We start from the raw sequence: 24,184 nt of genomic DNA on the forward strand, positions 1-24,184 counted from the left end.
AAATGAATAAATACATACATACATAGACCTACATGCATACTCAACCAATAACGAAAACGTAATTCTTGTACACTTCATCACACGCACGCAGATCAGGGATAAACAGAGTGCACATAAATCCAGACATGCACTCTCTTTTCTCTGGACAATATTCAAAGGTGCAAGACTATCCTGTTTTCTATTTTTTTAATTAGATAACACAACTCATTGGGAATCGTTAACTTGCCTCTCTCGGATGAGATCGGCTTGGTACGCGCGGACCCAGGAGTCGTGCGTCGCATGAGACAAGCATGGGGCGCTTCTTCGGCGGCCAGTCAGGCTCTTTCTACGGCCCCTGTGTGCCTCCTTCACCTGGGTCACACAGCTGGTGAGGTGCCTTAGGGGGGCGCCCAGAGATTTTTTCACCATAGAGTCCATCCCTGTGTAATAAGTTGTTTTTAATTTGCAAATCAGGCCAGGGGAAAATGCAAATTAAATAACTAACGATGCAACAACAACAACAACAACAAAAACTCTCCAACTTTTTAAGTGCCATGTTCCAAGATATCCTATTGCTAGACCATTATGAAATAAAAAATAAAGTAAATAAATAAGTAAGTAAGTAAATAATTAAATAAATAACACCCAAGCCCGAAAATGTACCAAAATACTTCAGCATGTTTCACCTGTTCTGAAGCTCCTTGAGGCATCGACTGACTTCTCACTTCTTGGTTCGTTTCTGAACAGTCTCGTCCTTACATCGTCTTTTAACAAACATCTAACAGCCTCGTGACTTCTCACAGATGACTGCTAAATACAGACAATCCCATTAACGACACCAAGGCATGCGCTAGCACGTGCCAGCTGGCAAGGAACTATTGCTGGCACCTGCGCAAAAGGTCAATCCAGGAGGAGGTCAACGGTACACGCAGGTAAGCCTAAAGGTTGGTTTACTTCATGTTTGTGAGTAAAGACGCGGGCCCATCAATGTAACACATCGAGAAGACGAATGTGTTTGGTGTGTCAATGATGGTTTGGTTGAAGATATCAGGAACATTTTTTAAAGAACAGGTGGAAGTTTTAGCTGATGTCTGCAGATGAAGACACTTTGCAAGGGCTAAATGAAGCCACCCACCCAGTGACGCAAAGAGTTGATCCTTCACACCCCGAGTCACCACCTCTCTCTTCCAAGCAGCCAGTAGGAGAAAAACATACACATGAGACCATGAATGAACTGCGTCATCAGTTGAAATCATGAATGGAGTTTTGGTGTCTGTACTTGAAGCCCGAAGAGACTTTTAGAAAAAGCATTAATACAAATAAAAATGATATTGCAAGATACGGTATTTGCAGATAGACATTATTGACAAAAGGACATATGGTACAACAGTGGGTATGGCTACAGCCATTTTGTAAATTTGTGTAGGTTAGGAATAGGCCTACCCCACCAGTTTCCGATGAAACTCTTGAGATGGTTCCATTGTACACAAAAAAGGCCTAAAATTGCTTTAGTGATGTATCAACAAGTTAAATGAATACATTTGACATTGCAAATGGAATCATTTCACCTACTCTTTGTCACTCTACCCCATGCCAATAACATAGCTGAGAAGAAGCCAAAGATTAGTGAGGCAATGCCGGAAGCGCACATATGCATGCCAAGGTGAGACCATATGGACTGACAGTGCAATGGATCAACATGGAACAGGTGACACAGGGAACTCCAAGCAAGACAGATGCTGCGCCCTAGTTTAGGCCTCGACATCACAGACGGCATATGCCCTCGTTGGAAGCCGGGACGGGGCGGGGGGCAAAGGGATCAGTTGTCCCTGGCCCAGGTAGATGAGGGGGCCCAGATTTGGGTGCTCAGTACATTGCATGCATCGGATGAGAGGGGGCCATTCAGATTACATTGTACCGGGTTCGGCCAAAGCGGCCAGCAGTCCTGTGCATACTTGTCATTGCACAAGTCATCATCCTGTCAGCACGGCATTCAATTGCCGCCAATGACTGATGTGATGCCCCAATCTGCTGATGTAGCCCAATTGCCATATCTTTGCCTTAGCAAGGCGCCTGGTAAGCAGTTTAGCTGCCCCAATTCAGACACGCATATGTACTACCATGAATAACATTGCAAAAGCCTATGTAATATTAATGATTCCCAGTTTTACTTGAGTATTTTGACATTTTTGGAAACCGTGTCCAAGAACTTGAGTTGACAATGGATACATATCAACCTGCCCCTTTTTAAACAAAGAAAAATATGTACATCTGTTTCAAAATTGGATGCTGGACTAGTAAAGTCAAATAATAGCAAGAAATAAAGTCCCGAAAACATTACACATTAAACAAGCAAAACGGGAGCTTGGTGACTTTAATTTTTGCTATTATATGACCAGGTAACCCTGTATGCTTTTGGTCAACATTAATTCCTCTGTGGTTCACTCACAACATGCAACTTTGAAAGCCATGGATGAATCAGAGACAGCAGGACAGCACTCCAAGTTTATGTGGTTTATTGCCCGTCACACATTTCGGGGTTAACCTTCTTCAGTGTCGGGCCCGACACTGAAGAAGGTTAACCCTGAAACGTCTGACGGGCAATAAACCACATAAACTTGGAGTGCTGTCCTGCTTTTCCTTAATTCATATATTTCCGAGGAATGAGCACCCAGTTTTTTACTTTGTTTGAGTTGAGCGCGTTACAGCCCTTAGTTTAATTGAATCAGAGACAGGACATTTGTTTTAAAAATGAAACATTTGCCCACCGCAACCTGACGAGTGCTGCAGATGAGTAACGAGTGCTGCAATGCTCTCCCATGTTCTCCAGGTTACGGCAAAAGGCATCTTTATTATCCTACCGTCATACAACCATACATAAGTACATATTTCATTTCTATATACACTTTTATACAGATCTTTGCATACAAAAAATGACAAAAAAACAAGAACACACAGATGAACAGGAAAAAAAACACATCCAGTTCAGTTTTGAGGGTAAATAAATACTGCAAATGTGTGCTGTGTGTGTGTGCAGGAAGGCAACACCCACCAGCTTAGATTTTGCACACACGCACACACACACACACACACACACACTACCGCTGCTGCAAAATGCTATTTTGTGTTCGTGTGTGTGTGCGTTGAGAGTCCGTACTAGCATGGCATTGACAGTCATGCTGGCTTGAGGCTTGTTTGTGATGGAACAGGTTTTGAGTGTGTGTGTGTGCGCCTTGTATGAGGGGGAAGAAGGGAGGGAAAAAAACAAACACAAAATGTAACATAATAATACATGCAAAAAAAATAACACAATAACCCAGCCCATGTACATGGACTACACCAACTTTGGGCACTATTGCGAGTAGTTTTGGGGTAAGTCCTTGTTGTGTTAGCCCGACTTTGGAAACCAGTGGGTGGTGCCAACACCCGTGGCCTTCACTATACTTGTATGCAGTGTGCTTTTTTTCTTCTGCAAGGACCATAGGGGTAAATTCCAAGAATATGGTTAAGTGATAAACCTGGCTAAATAAACCTACAGAAAGTGGTAAAACTACTAATAGATGGCCTGCAGGCATCATTTGTGTAAGAAAATGAGGACTCTGTGCTCTTCTATTAGGTGATTTACCACAACCTCAAAGTTGACTTTACCTGGTATACTACTGAACCCCCTTCGTGGAATACCCCCCCATGTCATCCCATACAGTTACTCTGAACTGGCACTAGGGGGAGCCAGACGCAACATACATACACACGCGCACGCACGCACGCACGCACACACACAAAATCAGGACAGCACCCATCACAGTATCTGCTATACTCAAGGAAAGTGAGTACACACGGGAGAGCTTAGCTAGACTCCACAAGAATACTCCTCATATCCCAACACAACACATTCATGACACAAGGAGCCCAAACATCAGGGAGAAAAGCTTAGACGTTGAATTAATGATAAAATGTTTGTGGCTAATAATCTGAATGGGACCGGGTGGAGTGTTTAGTTAAAAAGACTTCTTTTTTTCCCCCAATATATTTGGAAGAACTCTGAACGGGACAGGTAAGGACGCAAACTTGCTCCTTGCCGTTTTCTCCATCAACTTGAACAGGAACACTTTAAAAAAGATTGGATTGCTTCACAACACAACTCTTGTCTTTTGTCTCTGGTTTTAAGGACTTCTGGACGGTGAGAGGTTTCTAGACCTTGTCTGTCTCGATCACATCAGGTCTTTTTTTTTCTTTTTCTTTTTTTAACCAAGGATTAGGAAACCCATTACCTTATTTCAGTTCCACCTTAAATCACAGCTTAACGACATTCTCTCTTTTCGATACGTCTCCCCTTGTAAAGTGGAAGGAAATGGCTAGAAAAAAGCAAACCTCCGCACTTACTTTAGTGCTATACCTCGCCTTGAAGTCAGATGGGAGGACTTATAAGTGTCAATGTCGATGGTTTCAGCTTTTAAAAAGACACAAAGAAAAAACAAAAAAAGACCCATACCTCCCCCACACTTGCACCCATCCCCAAAATGTCCCCCAACAGTTCCATGTGAGCGTTTCAACCTTAAGGTAGCCCATTGCAAAAACACAAAAAAACATCACATCCATTAATTAATTCATCCATCATCTTCCTCACGTCTGACCTAGAAAAAAACCCCAAAAACATTCAGGAACGCCAGCGAGTTCCACCTTAAGATCCTGCTCGCATGCTGGTGTGTGGGAGGGGGAGGGGCGGGGGCGGTGGGGGTGACAGGCGTCACCGGCTGATGTCGCGGCTGCCCTCCCAGCTCTTGGTGGCCGCCGGGTCGCTGGCGGGGGGCGCGGAGGAGAAGAAGGGGTGCCGCAGGGCCGCGGCCAGCGACAGCCGTTTGGTGGGCTCGTACTCCAGCATGCCCTCCATCAGGTCGAAGAGGTGGTGGTGCTCCTCCGCCTCCGACAGCAGGTACCGCTGATTGGGGAGGGAAGAGGAAGGGAAAATATAATAACCATTAACTTAGAATGTTACAGTGCTGTTGAGAACCAAATACTGCTACATGGATGTCTATACATGGGTTCACCGTGTTTATAAACACAATGTTATGAGGGGCAAGACACTTGCAGCCAACCATGTGGGTCATTTTTTTGACAGACAGCAGTTTCCAACAATCAGAGGTTGAGTTGTGCGCAGTTAGTTTCACGCAGTCAGGGGAAAACAAAAATTTAGAACCCATGTATTGGTAGCCAGGCCGCGCCCTCCTAGTGAGGCACCACCTTCAGCGTTGCTATTTGGCAGGTCAAGAGCAATGGAAGTTCTTTCTGAGCTACGGAGAACTCTGGAACTTTGAGCAGCGCCAGGTAGAGGCGTGTTCAGAGCAGTGACGTGGTTTAAGCAGAGATGTTAGCAATCACCATTCAATTAATTAGGTACGTATATGTAATTGCAATTAAGAATCTAAAAAGTTAATGAAGTTTGACAAGCCGTATCTTTTAGGCGTCTCGGCCTCCTACAAGAAGCACGCTGATGGGGGCCAAGAGGAGGCGACAGTCACCAGTAATTTTGGATGTTTTGGATTGTGAATCAACAATTAAGTACACCTACTTCCCTTTGAAATGCTGCTAAGAATCTCCTTATCAAAATTTACTCCATGGCTATCTGTTTAACTGGTTTAAGACTTCCCTTTGAAATGCTGCTAAGAATTTCCTTATCAAAATTTACTCCATGGCTATCTATTTAACTGGTTTAAAAGCCCATATGGTTTAAAAGCCAATAATTTCTCTCACCCGAAGAGGTTTGCAGTTCTCTCGGACGTATCTACCAGCGGAGGAGTTCTCGTCCCAGTCCAGACGGCCGTGGTAGAAGTACTTTTGTTTCCTTTCCAGCGGAGGGGGAGAAAGAAACAGACACGTGTTAAAACACCAAAAAAGAAGAAAAGAAATAGAAAGAAGTAAAAAATACACTGTACTTTCACATCTGTCTTGAGGGATCATGTATTGCACAATGTGTATTTTTTGATCCCATTTTACCTGGTCTTGCGGATCATCCTAGAAGGCACTGGTCCCAGAATCCGCTCCATCATAGCCAAGTGCTCTCTATTGTCATGCGTCTATTGAAAAAGGGGAGAAGAGGAAAAAAAAAAAACATCACACACAAGCACAACTACTGATAAACTACAAAACACATAAAGAAAAAAAAGAGGAAGCACAAGTGTCTCAATTGTTTGTTACCGTACCTGAAAGAGGGTAAACCCCAGATAGTACTCAAAAAGAATGCAGCCAATGCTCCACACGTCACAAGGCTGACTCCACCCCAGCTCTGCAGAGTAAACAGAGAGAGAGAGAGAGAGAGAGAGAGAGAGAGAGAGGGAGGGAGAGATTAAACATCTGTACCATTACGACACCTCATGAACAGACATCCAATATAAAAAAATCACACATACATGATCCATGGACACTGCAAAAATCACACCTCAACACTTAAGTGTGATTCAATGGCACACTAATGCTCATACCTACAATGAGCAGAACTATCTGATTCTCTTTCACTTGGCAGTGGGAGACCTCTAGTGGTCATGTGTGAGAGGACACCACACAGTGGGGCTAGTCAAGCCCATTCAGGCTGCTCCTCTAAAGAAGTGATGCAAGACGTGATTGAATCCCATTGGCTGGACCTTAAAGCTCAGGGACTTAAGCCCTGAATCCTCGCAGCCTTGAATGGCATCATCTGGTCAGCAATGTGCCAGAATGCAAGACATGCCAGAGGCTGAGAATGGGTCAACAGGAATAAGGCCGTACGTAGGTTGATATAATTGCTGGCAACATGGTGCTTTTCAGGTACGTCTGTTCTGTGAGCCAATTTTATATTCTGTGTCACACTCAGGGTCAGAGGCTCTTTAGGTGACCTGTGGCCTTTTCTATGAACCAGCGGAATTAGTAAGCCTTGACAGCATTTAATAGTCACCCACTGCAGTTGGTGCGAGTTGGTGTAAGTTTGTGTGAGTTGGTGCGGTGCCCACCATCACGTCTCTGTGAAAATCTGTGCATTTTCATTAAAATGTTGTTTTCCTCCTCTCACGGTTTCCTTACATTTCCTGACCTCTCTTGACTACCTATGATTTCACTCACGTTCTCCCTCTCCCTCCCTCCCTCCCTCCCTCTCTCCCTCTCTAAGAATGGATGACCGATAACAAGGTCCTGCCTACCAAAGACTTAAGGCATTTAGCACTTCTATTTAGTTCTCCCTCCCTAGTACCTAAATAGGGGGCTATTCCTATCCCAGCAAGATACCTTGGCAGGAACGCGCATCCAAATACAACAGCCACTAGTCTAGCACACGTCTCTGTGACCTCACAGCAACTCTTGACTCAGAGTCAAGTCAAGCACCGGCAGTGGCCTGGAACAACTCAGGGGTGTAACTTGGCTTGTGACTATCTCCAAAATGTGAAGGTCCAAAGTAGTAGTCAGAGTGATCCGAGGCACACTGATCTTAGTGAAAAAAGTTTAAAATCCTTTATTTTAATGGATAACGCCTACGCGTTTCGACTACAATCAGTCTTCATCAGGGCAAACTCAGGGGTGTATTTCTTGAAACCATAGTTGCTAACTTCATTAGCTACTCTGTTGTTTGCAGTGTAATTTCCCATTGGCAACTACCCAAGTTGCTGACTGGCTAACAACTACACTTTCGAGAAACGGACCGCAGGCTTCAAGTGAACTAAGTAACCTCCCCCCTCTCTCGCAGGAGGCATCAGAAAACACTATCTGCACAGCTAGGTCAGGGGAGGTCTATTAATTAATGAATTAATGACTGAATGAATTTATTTATTTGTGATGACTACGGTACACATCTGGTCATCTGGGTCACAAGTGGAGCACCAGGGGCTGTCGAGCACCACAGGCCAGCCTGACAACTACAAGTAGGCAGACAAAACTCCCTCCCTGGCCTTGGCCAAGGCTCAAACGGCTAAAGCCCCGCACTGTAACGCTGGCCGCCCAGGTTCAACTACATTCTGGGGTCATTTCCAAACCCAGCGTCATCTAGCTCGCTCGCTCTCTCAATCATTTCCTGGCCACTTCTTCAGAATCATAATAAAGGAAAAAAAGCCCAAAAAGCATCTACAAAAAATACCCCCTCCCCCCACTCACCCAGTATGACCTCCGGGGCCCTGTAGTGTCGCGTGGAGACTATGGTGCTGTGGTGCTCGTGGTCGAACGTGGCGCTGCCGAAATCCACCACCCTGACATCAGTACTCTTCACCGTCCTCTCCTCACGCTTCTGAAGCACAAAATACACAAAAAAGACCATTTAGAAACAAATAAAGCGCTTCTAAATATCACAATGTGATGAATTAACGGGAATGACATAGCTCAAACAATGAAGGAGGACCACCAGAGCAACTCAAGACGCTGATCTTTGAAATGCGTTATTCTTTATGAATAGAGTAGAGGGAGAGAGAGACTTTATTAATCCCCAAGGGGAAATTGAGTGCCACCTGGTCATACACACAACACATAACAGGAAGACAGGACAAATACATAATAAATAAGAGCTAAGAAAATAAATTAAAACAGTCCATCATAAAAACACACAAAGAATCTCAACAACATTATAAAAACATTAAAAATTCACTGAGCAGCTGTTGTTTAAAATTCTGATAGCTGCAGGAATAAAAGATCTTCTGAACCTTTCGGTGGAGCATCTAGGTAGGAGGAGCCTTTGGCTTCTGCCACTTTTTGTGATCAAGCTGAACAATGGGTGGTCGTCCATGCTCAGTACACTTTTCATTTTCCTCATTGTCCTCTCCTCTAAAATCTGCTCCACCGAATTAAAACATACACCTGTGATGGACCCCGCTTTCCTAATGAGCTTATTCAGCCTGTTCCTGTCCTCAAGTGACATCCCTCCACCCCAGCACACAACAGCATAAAATAAAACACTTGAAACAATCCCATGGTAAAATGTGTTTAAAATAGGCCTCCCCAAGTCAAAAGACCTCAATTTCCTTAAAAAGAAAAGTCTTGACTGGGCCTTCTTAAAAACCACTCTGCTGTTTTCCCTCCAGTCCAATTTGTTATCCAGGTGGACGGTAGGTATTTGTAGGAGGGAACAGCTTCTACTGGATGACCTTTAATTAAAATAGGAACTGGCGCATTTCTATGTTTTTTAAAATCAATGATCAGTTCCTTTGTCTTCTCAACATTTAAAATCAGATGTACAGATGTAAAATCAGAATACATTTTGAAGATCTACGCCTGAGTTGCTCCGTTGATCTTCTGGTCATTGCACAAAAATATGATGGCTTCATTTGACTGTCTCATCGGACCAATTGAATCCTGTTCAGTAGGACGACAAAATTCACACCATTCGATACGACACTATGCTATTCAAGGCTCACCTTTTCCACGTTATAAGTCATGGTGAAGTCAGAGTTGACGAACAAAATGTTTTCTGGCTTCAAGTCTGTATGGGTAAGCTTGTTCTCATGGAGAACTTCAAGAGATAAAAAAAAGAAAACCATTATAATCTATTAACATGTAATCCATTAACAGATAAGACGAACAAGACAGATAAGCAGTACCACATTTTCATGAATGGTGAAAAAACATTCAGGAATTTGCAGAATAGTATGAACACACACTACTGTTCTTCACTGATTATCTGAGCATGCATACACACCACATGCACCAATAACAACTAACTAACAGAAAAGTACATGCTCAATCTTTACATATAAAGAGCATGTAGATTCTTTTTTTTTTAAAAGGGTGCTGCACAGATGCATTTTAGCTCCCGAAAACAGATCTTTTTTTTTTTTTTTTAAAGGATAGTTTTAAAAGGCAATTTCTAAAACTCTATTTACATGTTAACAAAAGGCCCAAACGCAAGCATTTACAACAATATTGTGCCACTGGAACGCCGTAACACTGGAAAGGTTAACTAGCTTAGTGCTACACTACTATGGCATGACACAGGGCCTTTAGTAATGCACTAGGACTTGGTCATTACCATTCTAGTAACAGCAAATTCATAACGCCAGGGATGCACCGATACCACTTTTTTGAAAACCGATACAAGTACGAGTACATTAATGTGTGTACTTGCCGATACCGAGTACCGATACCGATACCTTTTACCACCAAAATACAACGAAAATAAACTCATGGCCTTGTTTTTTTCCACCTGTGATATTTTTATTGTCCATTTCCGTGTTGATTTAAATGTTAGTAAATGTATGAGGTGGCACTTTTTTCCATGCTGATTTCAAGTCCACAGAACATGAAAAGATTTTGCATTGTTTTGAGTAATAGTAGTACTCGTAGCTGGTATCGGCAAGTGCTTGATGAGTACGAGTACGAGTATAATGAGCAGTATCGGGAGCCGATACCGATACCAGTATCGGTATCGGTGCATCCCTACATAACGCCATGTCTTAACGTGCTAAACATTTAGGCTTCTTACATTTAACGGCGAGGCAGAGCTGGTAGGCCATGTGGCGCACTTGGCTGATGGAGTAAGGCAGGTAGTTGTTCTCTTTTAGGAAGTCAAAGGTGCTGAGCGCCAGCAGCTCGAAGCTGAGGCACATGTGGCCATGGTAGTCGAACCAGTCGAACATCTGCACACACAGGCTGCAGAGAGAGAGAGAGAGAGAGAGAGAGAGAGAGAGAGAGAGAGAGAGAGAGAGAGAGAGAGAGAGAGAGAGAAAGAGAGAGAGTTAGTTAGTCTGATTGCACTGATAAAATAAACATCCGTGTGGCATCAGATTCTTTTCCCTTTCTATTCATGATTTAGTCCTGCTCTGGTTGTTGCACCAGATTGCTACTTTGGAGGCGCAGGTCAAGTATTCCTTCTGTTGCATAATTATTATTATTACTTCTTGTTGTCTGGGTCCTTCTCGTTGATCTTCTCCAGGACGTTGATCTCCAGACGAGCCGCCTCGCGGTACTTTTCCACATTCTTGATGATCTTCAGAGCGACATGTGCAGCACCCCTTGAGATACAGAAGGAACATTTTCATGTATTAAAAAACTCTTCCAGTTTCTGACACTCGTCAAGCTACATTACATTTAGCAGATAATTTGCACATTATGCTACAGCTTGGTTTCATTTCCTTCATTGCGATGGACTGTTTGGAACATCAACTGGGTCAAAGACGTGCAAAATGGAATTGTCATTCAGGGTAACGGATGCCTTCTGCTGACTGTAACTGTACGAAACATGACTCTTTTTATTTATCTATTGTTACAGGCAGGGCTCTAAATTAACTTTTGTCCATCACCAGCCAAAAGGGCCATTAGATGTTAATCTTACTAGCCAAACGCACACTCACTAAGGGGTCACTAAGTTTTTTTACCTGCCAAACTAAAATTTCACCAGCGTTTGGCCAGTTGGCTGGTGTTAATTTAGAACCTTGGTTACAGGGAATTCATGAAAGCCCCGGCAGTCATCCATTCACTTGAAACAATTTAAAAATCATGTTTTTTTGCAGTTACAGTCGACGGAAGGTGTCCGTAACACTGAATGACAAAGACGTCTTTGACCCAATTACCAACTAACACAGAGCGTTTTCTTGCACATGTTCAGTCAGAATAATTTGTGTTTGAGTTTCTTACCTGCGATGGTCAATGCAGCGCATCACCCTGCCGAAGGTACCCTCACCCAAAGTACTGACGATTTCATCTGTGAGACGGACAGGGAAGCGACAGACAGAGACAGACAGAAAGAAATAGAAAGACAGTGGGAAAGAAAGTGATATATTCAGGTCAGTGTGCGGAGCTAGGTTCAAGTTTAAATGCAGGCAGCAGAGAAACAAAAAAAAGCTAGCAGCCCTACTGTCTCCAGTGACTTAAGCGACAACACTAAAGACGGAAGAATATAGACAACACGCAACGCTAACACTACGGTGCCAAACGTTAACACCGGAGCAGATAAGTTTAGGCAGTTTGAAATGCCTGTCTGATCAGAAATTTGTACCTTACTTGCCAAAACAAAAATCCTGCGCAAAAACGGTCACTAAGCAAAAGGTTGGTGGCTGAAGTGAAAACAGCACTCTATCTGTGTTGTGCTAGCCATAGCTGTGGGTCAAATACCAAAAAGAAATCTACTGTCTGAGAGTTAGCAGACTTAAATCGCTTTAGTAAAGAAAACTAGCGAAGAAAACTAGCGAAGAACACGTCTGATGCCAGACAAGAACGCCTGATGCCATCACTACAATACAACCTAACATATGCATTCTTGGTCCCCAAGACTGCAAACTAAACATACCTACGGTGGTTTATGCCAAGGCCCAGATTAGGGAAGACTATATCAATTTGGCGTACTTCCTTAGTTAAACGGATTTGGAACTATTTCATTCATCTTATAGCAATGCTGGGGTAAGGAAAGGCACTTCACGTGCGCCGTTAACAAAAACAGCAGCTGAAGGTGTGGTTCAATCTTTACCATCCATTACTTGACAAAAAAAAAAGAACATCTCATGTATAGTCAAGGCAGATTTTTACAAGTAAGTTTTGTTTTGCTGCAAGTTTGTGGAGAGAAAAGGATTACATTTAACACGTCACTTTTTTCCTACAATTTACAAGTCGACCAATAATCTGGGCCCCTGACTGGAAAAATCCCTGTGTACCCTACCAGCCCTTTCCGCCAGTTGGTGATATGAGAGCAAAATTAAATCAAACCAAATTCTGAATGTATGGGGTTTGGGAAACAAATTAAAAAATAATGTACCTGCAAAAAAACAGGTAAAACTGACCACAGCTACAAATGCAGCCCCACCCAATCCAATCCAATCCCACTCCCTCCCTCCCCCACAAAAAACAAAAACAAACAAACAAACAAAATCATTTCTCACGTAATCCTCCCTGCCTGCTTTTGTGGGCTAGAGGGGAGAGCATTTTACCATGACATGGTGATCACCATCACCACAATCATCATCATCATCATCATCATCAATCCTCCCCCACCAACCCCCACCCAAATTCTGCTCTATGGTTGAACTGATAGGGAGAAAAGTTACGATAGGAGGAGTAGAATAGTGGCAGTGTGTACATCTCTCTTGCAGGACGTCGCCAGTCCGACAGATCAGGTGACCCTCCTCGTCGTCCCTCACACACACCGCCCGCGTCCGGCTGTCACTCCGCTGCACAGGGGGACCAGCCCGTCACAGGTCAGAGGTCAACGGCGGGAGGGGGAAGGAGGAGAGGGGCAGAGATGAGGAGGAAAGGGGAAGGGGAGGAAGGGGAAGGGGAGGAAGGGGAAAGGGAGGGGGCCGAGGCAGCCGTGACCGCGTCGGCAGCAGGGCGGAGGAGTGGCGCAGTCGGTGTCGGTGTTGTTGTTGTAGATGTAGGTTTGGTGGGCGATCATAGGGCGTTTGGTATGACACCACGTGTGGAGATATATACAACGATAGGGATATAGTGCAAGGGAACAGGTCAAAGATCACATTTCGTCCCCCTTTCCCTTCCTACCTTTCTCCTTTAAACCCTCCTGATTGATTAACTTCACCCCCGTCAACCCGCTTAGCCTAGCCTCACATCCTGACAAAAATCACAAGAAGCAAAACCTGTATCATAACACATATTAGCACAACTAAAAAAAAACAAATCAAACACACATAACTATCCATTCATTGATTAGTCGTTTCTTTTCTTTTTTTTTTTTTAAATAAGGATGAGTCTTTTCCAGAATAGTGAAGAATATCAACTAATGTCAAGCCATGGAACAATGTGACAGTTGAAGAACAGAGGACTTCAGACAACAGGGCAAACATATCAAGCACCCTCTCTTTTCACTGTTCAGAGAGAGAGAGAGAGAGAGAGAGAGAGAGAGAGAGAGAGAGAGAGAGAGAGAGAGAGAGAGAGAGAGAGAGAGAGAAAGAGAGAGTGAATGAGTGACAGAGAGAGGCAGAGAGAGAGAGAGAGAGAGAGAGAGAGAGAGAGAGAGAGAGAGAGAGAGAGAGATGCTTGCATTTGCTATGTCTATTTTGGATTGGCCCTCACAGGCTTCCTGAAGTTACATCTACATGTGTCAAAAGTTTAACAGTAAGAAAAAAGACTTCAGCAGTGTTGGTCCTTTTCTTAAAAAAAAGAGGACCCACTATTGCCTTTGGACTATTACAGCTAACCCCGTAATAGAGCTCAAAACAATATTAATAATTAAAAAAAAAATCAAACAAAATCAAAACAAAAAAAACTCCAAAGCAAAAGGGAAGAGAGTTTTACTACTTACCAAGTCCTGGGGCTGTGGAAAAGTGACGGTTATGGAAATAAAGATAGAGTGATAGAGTGAAAACGAGAGACAAGGAGGAAAGCGGTCGGGGGGTAGAGGAGGTAAAAAAAAGAGAGGAGGGAGGAGGAAGAGTGAGAGACTTGTAGTAACACGAGGGCGCCTTGGGCAGGGCAGTACTCACCGAGGACGATGGGCTATAGGACCTGGTTCTACGTCGCCTTCGTTTGTGCTTACGCCTGCTTCCCTTGCGGCGGTAGGAGGCGTCGCGCTCACGTTCGCGGTCGCTGTGGTCGCGCTCCCGCCGGTAGTCGTAGCCGCCGGGCGAGAGGTCGCGGGGGTAGTAGCTGTCGGCGCCCGACGGTCCTCCACCTCCTCCTCCATGATCGCGCTCCCTGTCGCGGTCTCGCTCTCGGCTGTGCTCCACCCGCCGGTAGCCTTCGCAGTACCGCCTGTCGTACGGCCGCCGGTCCACGGAACGGTTGTCGTAGCTGCGGAAAAGGAAAAAAGGCGGTTAAATTCACAGGGCTTCTAAGGACATTCTAATGACACGTTCAAAAAGTCGAGAATCCCAAGAAGCCCGACCTTCAACTCGGGAAAAGTGGGCCTGAATATTTGGTGACGCAATGTCAGGTGGAGATTTCTCGAGGTTGATCTCAGGCGGTTGGTATATAACAACGAGTTCCCGAGCTGACGTTTTATGTGACAACACACGCATTATCAACTGCAACTGGCAAGTAAACAGTATCACAAATGATGGAAAATCATCTTGTAATCACTATCAACAACACCGGCTAATGTCATTCAATTGCAGGTGCACATATGTCAGTAATGCTGGTCTCTGACTGCTTAATTTAGCCTATTTCCACTGAAATGATATGTTGTGGATGTGGAGGTTCAAGTGGAGGTGAAAAAAAAGAAAAGAGGACCAAAACAAAACACGCATGATTCCCGATTTTTCCGGGATCTGTGTCGTTCATGCGCCAAAGCCCAGAACTCAATTGTCTCGTCAGCAGTGTCGTCAGCTGTCTCGAGAGCTCCCGAGTCCGTGAAGGCGACAAAAATCCCACAACTGCTCAGAGCTGGTTAGTTTAAATTGTGTTAATTACCAGGGTCATTTATTATGGGAATGGGGAGCTTATATTTATTCATGGGGGACAATCTACTACTTATTCAAAGAACAATCTACTACTCTGTGCTCCACACACAATTTCATCGTCAATGACGATAAGAAGCTATTTACATGTACTGTATATGTGGATATTTTTGAAACTGCATTGGTTTACACGTTTACATGTAAGCAGGATTTTACAATGTTTATTTCAAAGCTACATCTTTACAAACGTCCCATTTAGGGAATTAACACGCATCTATCACAATGACGTTTTTATTTTTATCCACATGTCACGTCTACACGTGAACAGATAAAAAAATATATATGTGTACCAAGCACCTAAATCTCTTGACTCTCAAAAGCAAGTTGAGCAAAATTTTACACCATCATGCTGTAAGTGGACAATGGCTGCATTCTGAGAAAGCCCTCGGTGTCAGGCAGCCAGCCAGCCAGGCATGTCTGAATGGAATGCGCAAAACTCATCCTTCTAAAATAACCTGAGGGAGGGCTCTGCACACCTGCTTTGGGAAAACGCTGTGCACGGCGCTTCCCACACGACAGTCTACTGGTGTGTGTTACACACGGGGCCAGCGCTAAGCATAGGCAGACAAGGCGGACGCCTAGGGCACCAAATGTCTCGGGGGAGGTCATAGGAACATCCAAAAGTCCCACAGAATCGGGATGTCATGCGAAATAAAAAAACATTCAACTTTTCACTGACGATAATTACTCATAAGCACTCACTATTAATGCAGGTACTAGATCAGCTGCACTCGATTTGATGCTGGACGCAATGTTCGCAGATGACAACATAAAATGTAAACAAGGTGCTCACCTAGGGCAGGGGTGCCCAAATATTCCTATAACAAGGCTCCCCATATACCGGTACATTCCAGCCAAGGCCCTCCCCTTACATCAGCAGTGCCACACTATTTTTTCAGTGCACCCGGCTTCACAACTCGAAGTTGGTGCATACCTTAACACAGTGTTTCCCAACCTTTTTGGTTTTGTGTACCCCCTAACCCTTTTCGTAGTGCCACGAGTACCCCCTAACTCATGTTTACATCACTTTTTTCTAAACCAATGTTCCTATGCTCCATACATTTGTTAAAATTAAAAATTCCCAAGTACCCCCTGCAGTGTGCTCGCGTACCCCTAGTGGTACACGTACCCCTGGTTGGGAAACACAGCCTTAACACATTCAAGTACTACAGAAAGCATAACATATGTATAAACAGTGTAAATAAGAAATTATTCCACTTGGATTGTTAGGCTTATTTTTGGTTTATTTTGGCTACTTAAGTTATTCCATATATTAAATGTTTTTTTCTGCCAACCCCACACCCCCACCCCAGAAGTCCCTGGCCCCCACTTTGTACACCACTGGCCTAGGGCACCAAACTGACTAACACCGGTCCTGGTTACACATTTCCCAATACAGAGTGCTAATGCAGAGGATCCACAACAGTGCCAAAGCTGCCACGCAGAGGTTAAAGTGACTGAGCGTGGCCCAGTTTTGAAAGCAGCTTAGATCACGCAACATGGCCTCTGGAAAGTTCGAAAGGTCTGTCAGAATCGAATGGTTAAACATCTGCCCACTCATAACTTAGTATTTCATCTTTAAGTCCGCTTGAAGTTTGTTAACTGGACCTCTCGTATAGATGTACAAATCTTGCAAGATTATCCAATCTTGCATTCATTCCAATATAACTCCTTCACTAATGTAGAAACTTAGAATTTTTAAAGCACTTGAGTACGAATACACATAATGCAATCAATGAAATAATGGACATGACACATACGCGCGCACGCGCGCACGCACACACACACGCGCGCGCGCGCACACACACACATGCACGCAAACACACCTCCTGGATCGTGCATAGCCTCCCTCCTGTCGATGGGCTCGGCCCCTTCTGTCTCTCTCGCTGCTGGTGGAGTAGGACGGCGAGCGTCGGTGCCTCTGCTTTCGCCCGCGGTCCCTGTCCCGGTCCCGGTCTCGATCCCGGTCCCGGAAGCGGTCCTGGTAACTGCTCCGACTGCCCCGGTCTGAAGACGGATATCGCCTCGAATGTGGCATCTAAAACAAAGCAACAGAGGTTAAAATGGAATCGCAAACACATACCAAAGTACGGCAATGGATGCGTTTACAGAGATGGGGGGTCATTGCTGATCACGCATGTCAGCACCCAATGTAAAGTGAATAGGGGAAAAAAAACATCAGCTGACACACAGAGGCATAATTGTCATGGCAGGCACTGTCATTTTAGTGAACACCTCCCTCCCCCAAAACAACAACAACAAAAAACACAACTCAGCTGACATATCAATTCATTATTGCTCAAGTCTACTGTACATATAGGCTGCCAGGATTGCAGCGAAAAGACGGGGCAGTGTCACCCCAAGTAATGCTCTACATAATAGGAGTCCATCCATCATGCTCATGGGCAATCTTGAACTACGTTGAATGACCACAGATTGGTTCAGAGTTTCTCGTTCACTCGCTATGAAGTGAGATGAGAAACGGCTCTGAGTATTGTATTGTCACTTCTAGGCCCTTGCAAGTTTCACAGTGCAGCGTTGAGTCTATTTCTCAACAGGTGTGACCACCACGCTTGAAACAAAGTGTTTTTTTTATTTTATTTATTAAAACACAAACCCTTTGGCATTCTACATTATAGGCCACAGCCACAGTATCTCTTTCTCACCATGATATCTATGCTATTTTTGTAACAATTACATCATAGAAGCAAGGATAAGCTTAACACAGCTCATTTATGGGGTCGTGTCTGTGTTTTTTCTTAGCTACATTTGGCAGTTGAAGTTGTCCTTGTGATAGAAAAATCAAAGTTGGTGCTCAGAGACACATTGTCATTTTCAAATAAGAATGTATGGGGGAGTAGAGTGATGTGGCATGCGTGTGTGCGTACAATACATTTCAGGGGAAAAACAGACCTTTGGGTCCGTCCGTAGTACACAAAGTTCCATTGTTTAGGAGCTCTGCAAGTTGATGCTGATTGTGATCACCGTTCAATATCATAAGATTAGAGGTTTAAGTAAATAGACCAAATCCATTCTTGGTGCAATTGTGTCGATGCGTTCCAGGTGTTTGTGGAAAGTTAACGCTTGAAACAAAATGACAAAGTTTCCATGTGAACATACTCCTACACAGTGCGACGAACCTACAGCGCACTGTCAATTAGCAGCATCAGTCATGAAAATAATTTGCGTGTAATTGAGCATGAGAGGAGATACCTACATTTTACTTTCAGTTAGAATGCATTAGGTATTAGGTATTAGTAAACGCACATTACCACCACATAGAGAAAACATGCACAACATGCCCAATGTCTTCGCGTCCCTGGTAGTCTCACTGCACACAAAGACAGATCAGGTGGTGTTAGATAACCTTGTTATCCCTGCAGTGGTCGGGATGTGCACACTTATCGTTACCGCGTTATGTACTATTCGGTGACTAGTTTCTTGACTTTATCGAAAGAATCAATCGAATATTTGGCGGATAGTCCCACATTAGCTTGTGAGGCAACGGGGCTAGTTAGCGTGCTAACTCGTTTTCCAAATTCAACCCCCAATCATTTCTCGACTCGACACCACCATACAATGTAGTCGTTTGTAAATATTCAATGTTCTTATGTCAAGTTTACTTTACTACAAAACGTTGCACAGGGAATCGGTCTCGTCAACTGGACAAACGTTTGCAAGATTACATCCAGTTAGCTATCTTTGCATTTAGCTGACGGTGACCGCCATCTTGTCTCGAGGATGGTAGACTTCATTTTTCTGGACTTAAATATAATTTTACGGTTAAGTCGGACCTAAATATATTTTACGTAGTCAAATTCGACGACTTATCGACACTATGACACCTTTATGTCATACCGTTTTAGCAGCGAGGCCTGTACGCTTGTCCCACAGGAAATCCGTGTTGACTCTTCACTCCTCCGTGTCTCTCCCCCTAGCTAAATTCTTCTCTCCCCGCCCCGTCTTCAGCTGTGCACGTTTATCGTACGTAAACAATCCAGTATTCATAGGTAGAACCGTACGCTTGGTTCATGTGACAGGTCAAGACACGTATGTTGTTGCCTGACCTGCTACACAATTCAATGTTTGGAAATCAGTTCGTTATATGTTAAATATTCCTCTAGTCAGAAGTTAACCACAGCACAGTCCATCGTTCAACCACGACTGCTAGTAGTTATTTTGGCAGACAATTAACTCCTTGCAGGCCTAATCAGGGTAGGCTACGATTGAACCCCTTTTGGAGACATTCAGTAAAAGGCCTATTAACTCAGTAAGACTACCTTTAAAAATGTGCTTCCTGACGAATGTCTCAGTTTGTAAAATATTAAATACATAAGGAATTCCTTATCCCCAGCTGAATTACAGTAATACCTAATGTGTTTTTCATGAGTTTATTTCCTGCCCATTGCATGCTGAAAACTGTGCGTGTGTGTGTGGACTGGAGAGAGAGAGAGAGAGAGAGAGAGAGAGAGAGAGAGAGAGAGAGAGAGAGAGAGAAAGAAAGAGAGAGAGAGAGAGAGAGAGAGAGAAAGAGAGAGAGAGAGAGTGAGAGTGTGTGTGAGTGAGTGAGATGCATGCGATTTTCTAATAACTTATTTTAACATTAAAATAATCCGTTTTAGATCTAGACTACAGTCCATGGACCAGTTTAACTGGTCAGAACCCCACTAATCAAAATACATGTATTATAGTGACATACTGTCCAAAACTGCCCTTTCCTCATCTGAATTAGCTGTATACATTGATAAATTATTTACAAACATATTTATTGGGATAAACAACACAGGCCTACAGGTCAAACCATTTTTATCTAAGGCTCTCATACCTCTCAGCCCCGTCCCTGGAACCTGGCCATATGTGAGATATGAAGGCTTTGGGATGACAGTGAAAGCAGTCATTAGGCTCATTCGTGACGAAGCAGTAAGATTTTTGCCAGGGCCTGATTGAGATAACCTAGGGCCCCTAGGCAGTAATAGGTTGTTGTAGGCCCCTATATAAGGCACACTCCATGATAACATTACAGGCAGGCAGTGTTATAATTTCAAGACAGGAATTAAGGAGAACATGTCTACCACCTTGGCAAGGGAGTTTTAACATTTAAAAGATCTCAATTTTTTTCTTGGCCCAAATCAACCAACCCATTTGGCCAGTCAGGGAGGCCCTGGAAAGTGGGGGTAAAAAAATAAATGAATTAAAAACATTAAGTAACTTATATCTACACACCGTATGTTGTGATCTTGTGTTAGGGATGGCAAAAAATAAATGAATTAAAAAACATTAAGTAACTTAAATGCAGAACCATCTATAATCCCGATAAGTATAGTTCAAGATAGTAAGGTTAGACCCCACTTATACACAAACAAAGTAAAATGTAACTCCTGTATTGTGGTGGTACTGTACATACTCGTGAAAAACTTTAGCCTCTGTTACACTCGGTCAAAACAAGAAAACCACATGGAAACTTATTTAAGTCTTTAAAAAACTTCACATACTTTTATTCATTATTATTTTTTTAATTAGAAAAGGCACACATTCACAAATAAACAAAGAAAAAAAAACATAAATGACATTAAAATAATGGTACAAAAAATGTATGAAGCCGTTAATTTACAGCAAGCGTCCAGTGCAGCGCTCAGAGCCACAACAGCATAGAAGTAATTTTCCCTCCACGCTCCCTACTTCATAGTTATAGTCCCATGTGAGCTCTGTTCCAGCCTTGACACGTCTAAACAAGAGAGGGGAAGGGAACAGGGGCATAATGTTAGTTAAAAAGAAGAAGAAACACCTGAAGAATGCAGTCATTCAAATCTTATCTTTACACGTCGTCTACACACCTACTACTACATCTACAATTTGCAGATGATAAGCTGTATGCAGTATATAACACATTTTCTATCCCTTACCCCTACTGTCACATAGACTTGTCATTATGAAGGCTCTGCGAGCTATATTTCTATTTGTGTGTGTGAGTTTGCGTGTGTGTGTGTTTGTGAGAGGCGTTTGTAAGTAAAATTACAATAGGTGAGCATTAGGGATGTCAGCAATTAATCAATTAATCAACTTAGGTCAATTAAAACGTTGATTGACTAAAAGTAATTAATTGCTATTAATTGCCAACTGGACTGGCGAGAGGAGAAATGGGCATGGCGAAGTGCGTGTGAAGAGGGGTGTGAAGAGTGTGAACATTTCAATCATCTTTGGATTAAAGAATATTGATAGAAATTAATTTCAATTTGGTATCTGTTTTTGTTGTTTTTTTGTTGTTTTTGTTAAACATTGAGATTTGGGGGAAAAAACACTGCTTATCAAGTAAGAGTATCAATTAGGTCAATCAACTGACAATTAATTAATTAATTAATTGACAATTTGCCTCCCTAGTGAACATATTAGGGTAAAAATGTTAAAATATTTCCCCTCCTTGAATGACTGAAAATGCACAAATGCATGGTTTCCTGAGATGAAGGTGAACCCTTTAGTGTTATAATGACCCCCTCCCTCCATACTCACTTGCTGGTGAAGAAAGCAACCCAAGGGAACCTGAGGTCATGTGTGTCCACAAACACATTCTGAACAAACAAATTGGGATCGCAGCTATGCTGAAAAAGAGAAGTTTAGACAATATTAAAGGGGCACAGTGTAGGAATACTTCATAGTTCGCTTAACATTGACTCAAATAAGCATCAGCTGACTCTGGACAGTAATTAATTAAACTTTCAATGCTACACATTGCCCCTTTAAAAAGGAATGAAAAAGAAAATAGGATGGTGAAAATAAGACATTTCTATTTTTTAAACACTGCTAGTAAACCATGCCTAGATGAACGCAATATCAAGCTCTGCAATTCAATTTATATTCAGTCAACTTAGATGACGCTGGTAAAGAGATATCCAAAATCTCTACTTTGAATTCTCGCACACCTCGACTTTGTTTCTTTCAGCCCCTGGGAAAACTACAGTAAATACTGGTATTAAACTTGGGAAAGGATTAGAGATGCACCGGATCCTGATTTTTAGGATCCTGCCGGATACCGGATCCAATGCTTAATATCCAGCCAGATCCGGAACCGGATACAGGATCCTATAAAAGGGTCGAAACACATAGTCAGCTCGCACACGTGGGCCCTTTTTATTACGTTGGCGCAAACTATTTTTAAGATTCATTGGCTTACTGCCACACTGCCTTCAACGGCCACTCCATGCAGCGATTGGGGTTGTGAAAGACTGACTGAAAAGCCTAGGCTACATAAAAAGTAGAGATGCCCCAGATCCTGATTTTTAGGTAACTGCCTGATACTGGATCCACGGCTTAAGATCCTGCCGGATCCGGATAGTCTGAAAAACCCTATTATCCTGCCGGATCCGGAACCGGATCTTAGATCCTGTACATCTCTAGAAAGGATGCTTTTTCACTTACGTTAATGTAGCGTCCAAGGTTACCGTGCTGCCGTGCGTCGATGATGTAGCAGGACTCCTCTCCATCAAAGAGCTTTCTAGTGGAGCTCCCTCTGGTGGTGGAGTCCTGCTTGGGCTCTGGCTTGGCCGAGTTCTGCTTGGACTCTGGCTTGGCCGAGTTCTGCTTGGACTCTGGCTTGGGGCCCTCCGACTTCTTCACCTTGCGATGGGATGACTTGACTGCGAAGCAGCGGGTTTTCCTTGGACTCTTATCCGTCACGGACACTGCTTGCCAAAAAAGAGTGCAAAAAGGACAGTTACAAACGAGACAAAAATGTTAACATACTAGGAAAAACTTCACTAAAGTTACTATTACGACTACGCATACAAAGACTACGACTACAACTACTACTACATGTTAATCAAAACTGGTGTTGTGTGATGAAGCAAAGTACATCAAAAGCCAAGAAAACGAGGAACATCGAGTATGCATGCTCTTGGAGGTCACTTCAATATCCAGTCATTTTCTCAGGCCTCATTATATAACATTACACTTAGCTGACGCTTTTATCCAAAGCGACTCAGTTATTTACAGGGTATTGGTTACAGTCCCTGGAACAATGTGGGCTTAGGTGCCTTGCTCAATGGCACTTCACCTTTTGGGGACATTCGCCTAATAACAGATTCTAAATGAGAGTTTAAATTCTGAATTTTGTTGTGTTTTTTTTGTGAGCAAGATATTGAATACATTTATGAGCGTATTGTGATGTCATTGGTGTGAGGTAGGTGGAAGCAATGGAGTGGGGACACTGAGATGTACGCTTGGTCCTGGTCACTTGATTCTGTACGGGACCAATGTTTTCTTCCGATTAGAAAGACCAGACCCTCTGAAAATAAATGCCGAAACGCGAGTTAAGGAGCAGACCCTCTGTACGAAAGAAATTAGGACGAGGGTATTATACGTTTGTAAGTAGGGGTCGACCGATACAGGTTTTTTAATGGCCGATGCGATACCGATTTTTTTTTCCATCACCCTTGGCCGATACCCAATTTCCGATACCCAATTTACGATACCCAATATTTGGGACCGATATGGGTTAAATAAAAAAGGTTAAAAAAGGACAAATATTCCAGGTCTCAATTTAAAAATAAACATTCCTTTAACATTATCAAATTGAGGTAGAACTTGTAACATTTAAACACCCACTCTAACAATCAAGTAATGTCTAACAATCAAGTAATAAAAAAATAAAGTGTCGAATGACATAAAATAATAAATATTGCGTATCGGCCAAAACCACACGCGTATCGGCCGATACCGATACACTTAAAAAATGCAAATATCGGCCCGATACCGATACCGATATATATATATATCTGTCTATCCTTAATTATAAGAGCAGGATATTTGAGAATCGCCATAAATGCTGTAAATGGGTAAGCCAGGCAGCGCCCTCCTAGTGATGCAAC

At 43.1% G+C, this 24,184-nt stretch overlaps 2 protein-coding genes and 1 long non-coding RNA gene across 5 annotated transcripts in view; 1 reads left to right on the top strand and 2 right to left on the bottom strand.

Moving 5' to 3' along the window:
* The first annotated feature begins 782 nt into the window (after positions 1-782).
* Positions 783-1,318, top strand: LOC134436628 (uncharacterized). 2 transcript variants are annotated; one of them, XR_010032241.1, is made up of 2 exons: positions 783-911; positions 1,046-1,318. It is a non-coding gene; the product is annotated as an uncharacterized LOC134436628 (long non-coding RNA). The 2 variants fall into 2 exon arrangements; XR_010032240.1 differs by having other exon boundaries at positions 1,051-1,318.
* A 1,483-nt stretch (positions 1,319-2,801) lies between these two features.
* clk2a (CDC-like kinase 2a) lies at positions 2,802-19,437 on the bottom strand. 2 transcript variants are annotated; one of them, XM_063185928.1, is made up of 13 exons: positions 19,182-19,437; positions 17,150-17,361; positions 14,352-14,658; positions 12,992-13,082; positions 11,557-11,623; positions 10,818-10,934; positions 10,406-10,572; positions 9,342-9,436; positions 8,092-8,221; positions 6,180-6,262; positions 5,974-6,053; positions 5,731-5,821; positions 2,802-4,918 (listed from the first exon to the last, which is right to left on the bottom strand). In XM_063185928.1, exons 2-13 carry the CDS (start codon positions 17,359-17,361, stop codon positions 4,727-4,729), a joined length of 1,632 nt encoding a protein of 543 aa, XP_063041998.1. In that variant the 5' UTR covers positions 19,182-19,437; the 3' UTR covers positions 2,802-4,726. The 2 variants fall into 2 exon arrangements, with proteins under 2 accessions (XP_063041998.1, XP_063041999.1); XM_063185929.1 differs by lacking the exons at positions 12,992-13,082; positions 17,150-17,361; positions 19,182-19,437 and having other exon boundaries at positions 14,352-14,441.
* Positions 19,438-20,788: 1,351 nt separating this feature from the next.
* Positions 20,789-24,184, bottom strand: part of LOC134436032 (histone-lysine N-methyltransferase SETDB1-A-like) — a 36,926-nt gene continuing 33,530 nt past the window's right edge. Inside the window, exons 26-28 of the mRNA XM_063185062.1 lie at positions 22,737-22,999; positions 21,831-21,919; positions 20,789-21,048 (exon numbers count right to left, since the gene is read on the bottom strand). Of these exons, the coding sequence (XP_063041132.1) occupies positions 20,931-21,048; positions 21,831-21,919; positions 22,737-22,999 (470 nt within the window). The 3' untranslated portion in view covers positions 20,789-20,930. The remainder of the gene's footprint in view (positions 21,049-21,830; positions 21,920-22,736; positions 23,000-24,184) is intronic.

The sequence above is a fragment of the Engraulis encrasicolus genome, chromosome 20, assembly GCF_034702125.1.
Source record: "Engraulis encrasicolus isolate BLACKSEA-1 chromosome 20, IST_EnEncr_1.0, whole genome shotgun sequence".
Taxonomy (NCBI): Eukaryota; Metazoa; Chordata; class Actinopteri; order Clupeiformes; family Engraulidae; genus Engraulis; species Engraulis encrasicolus.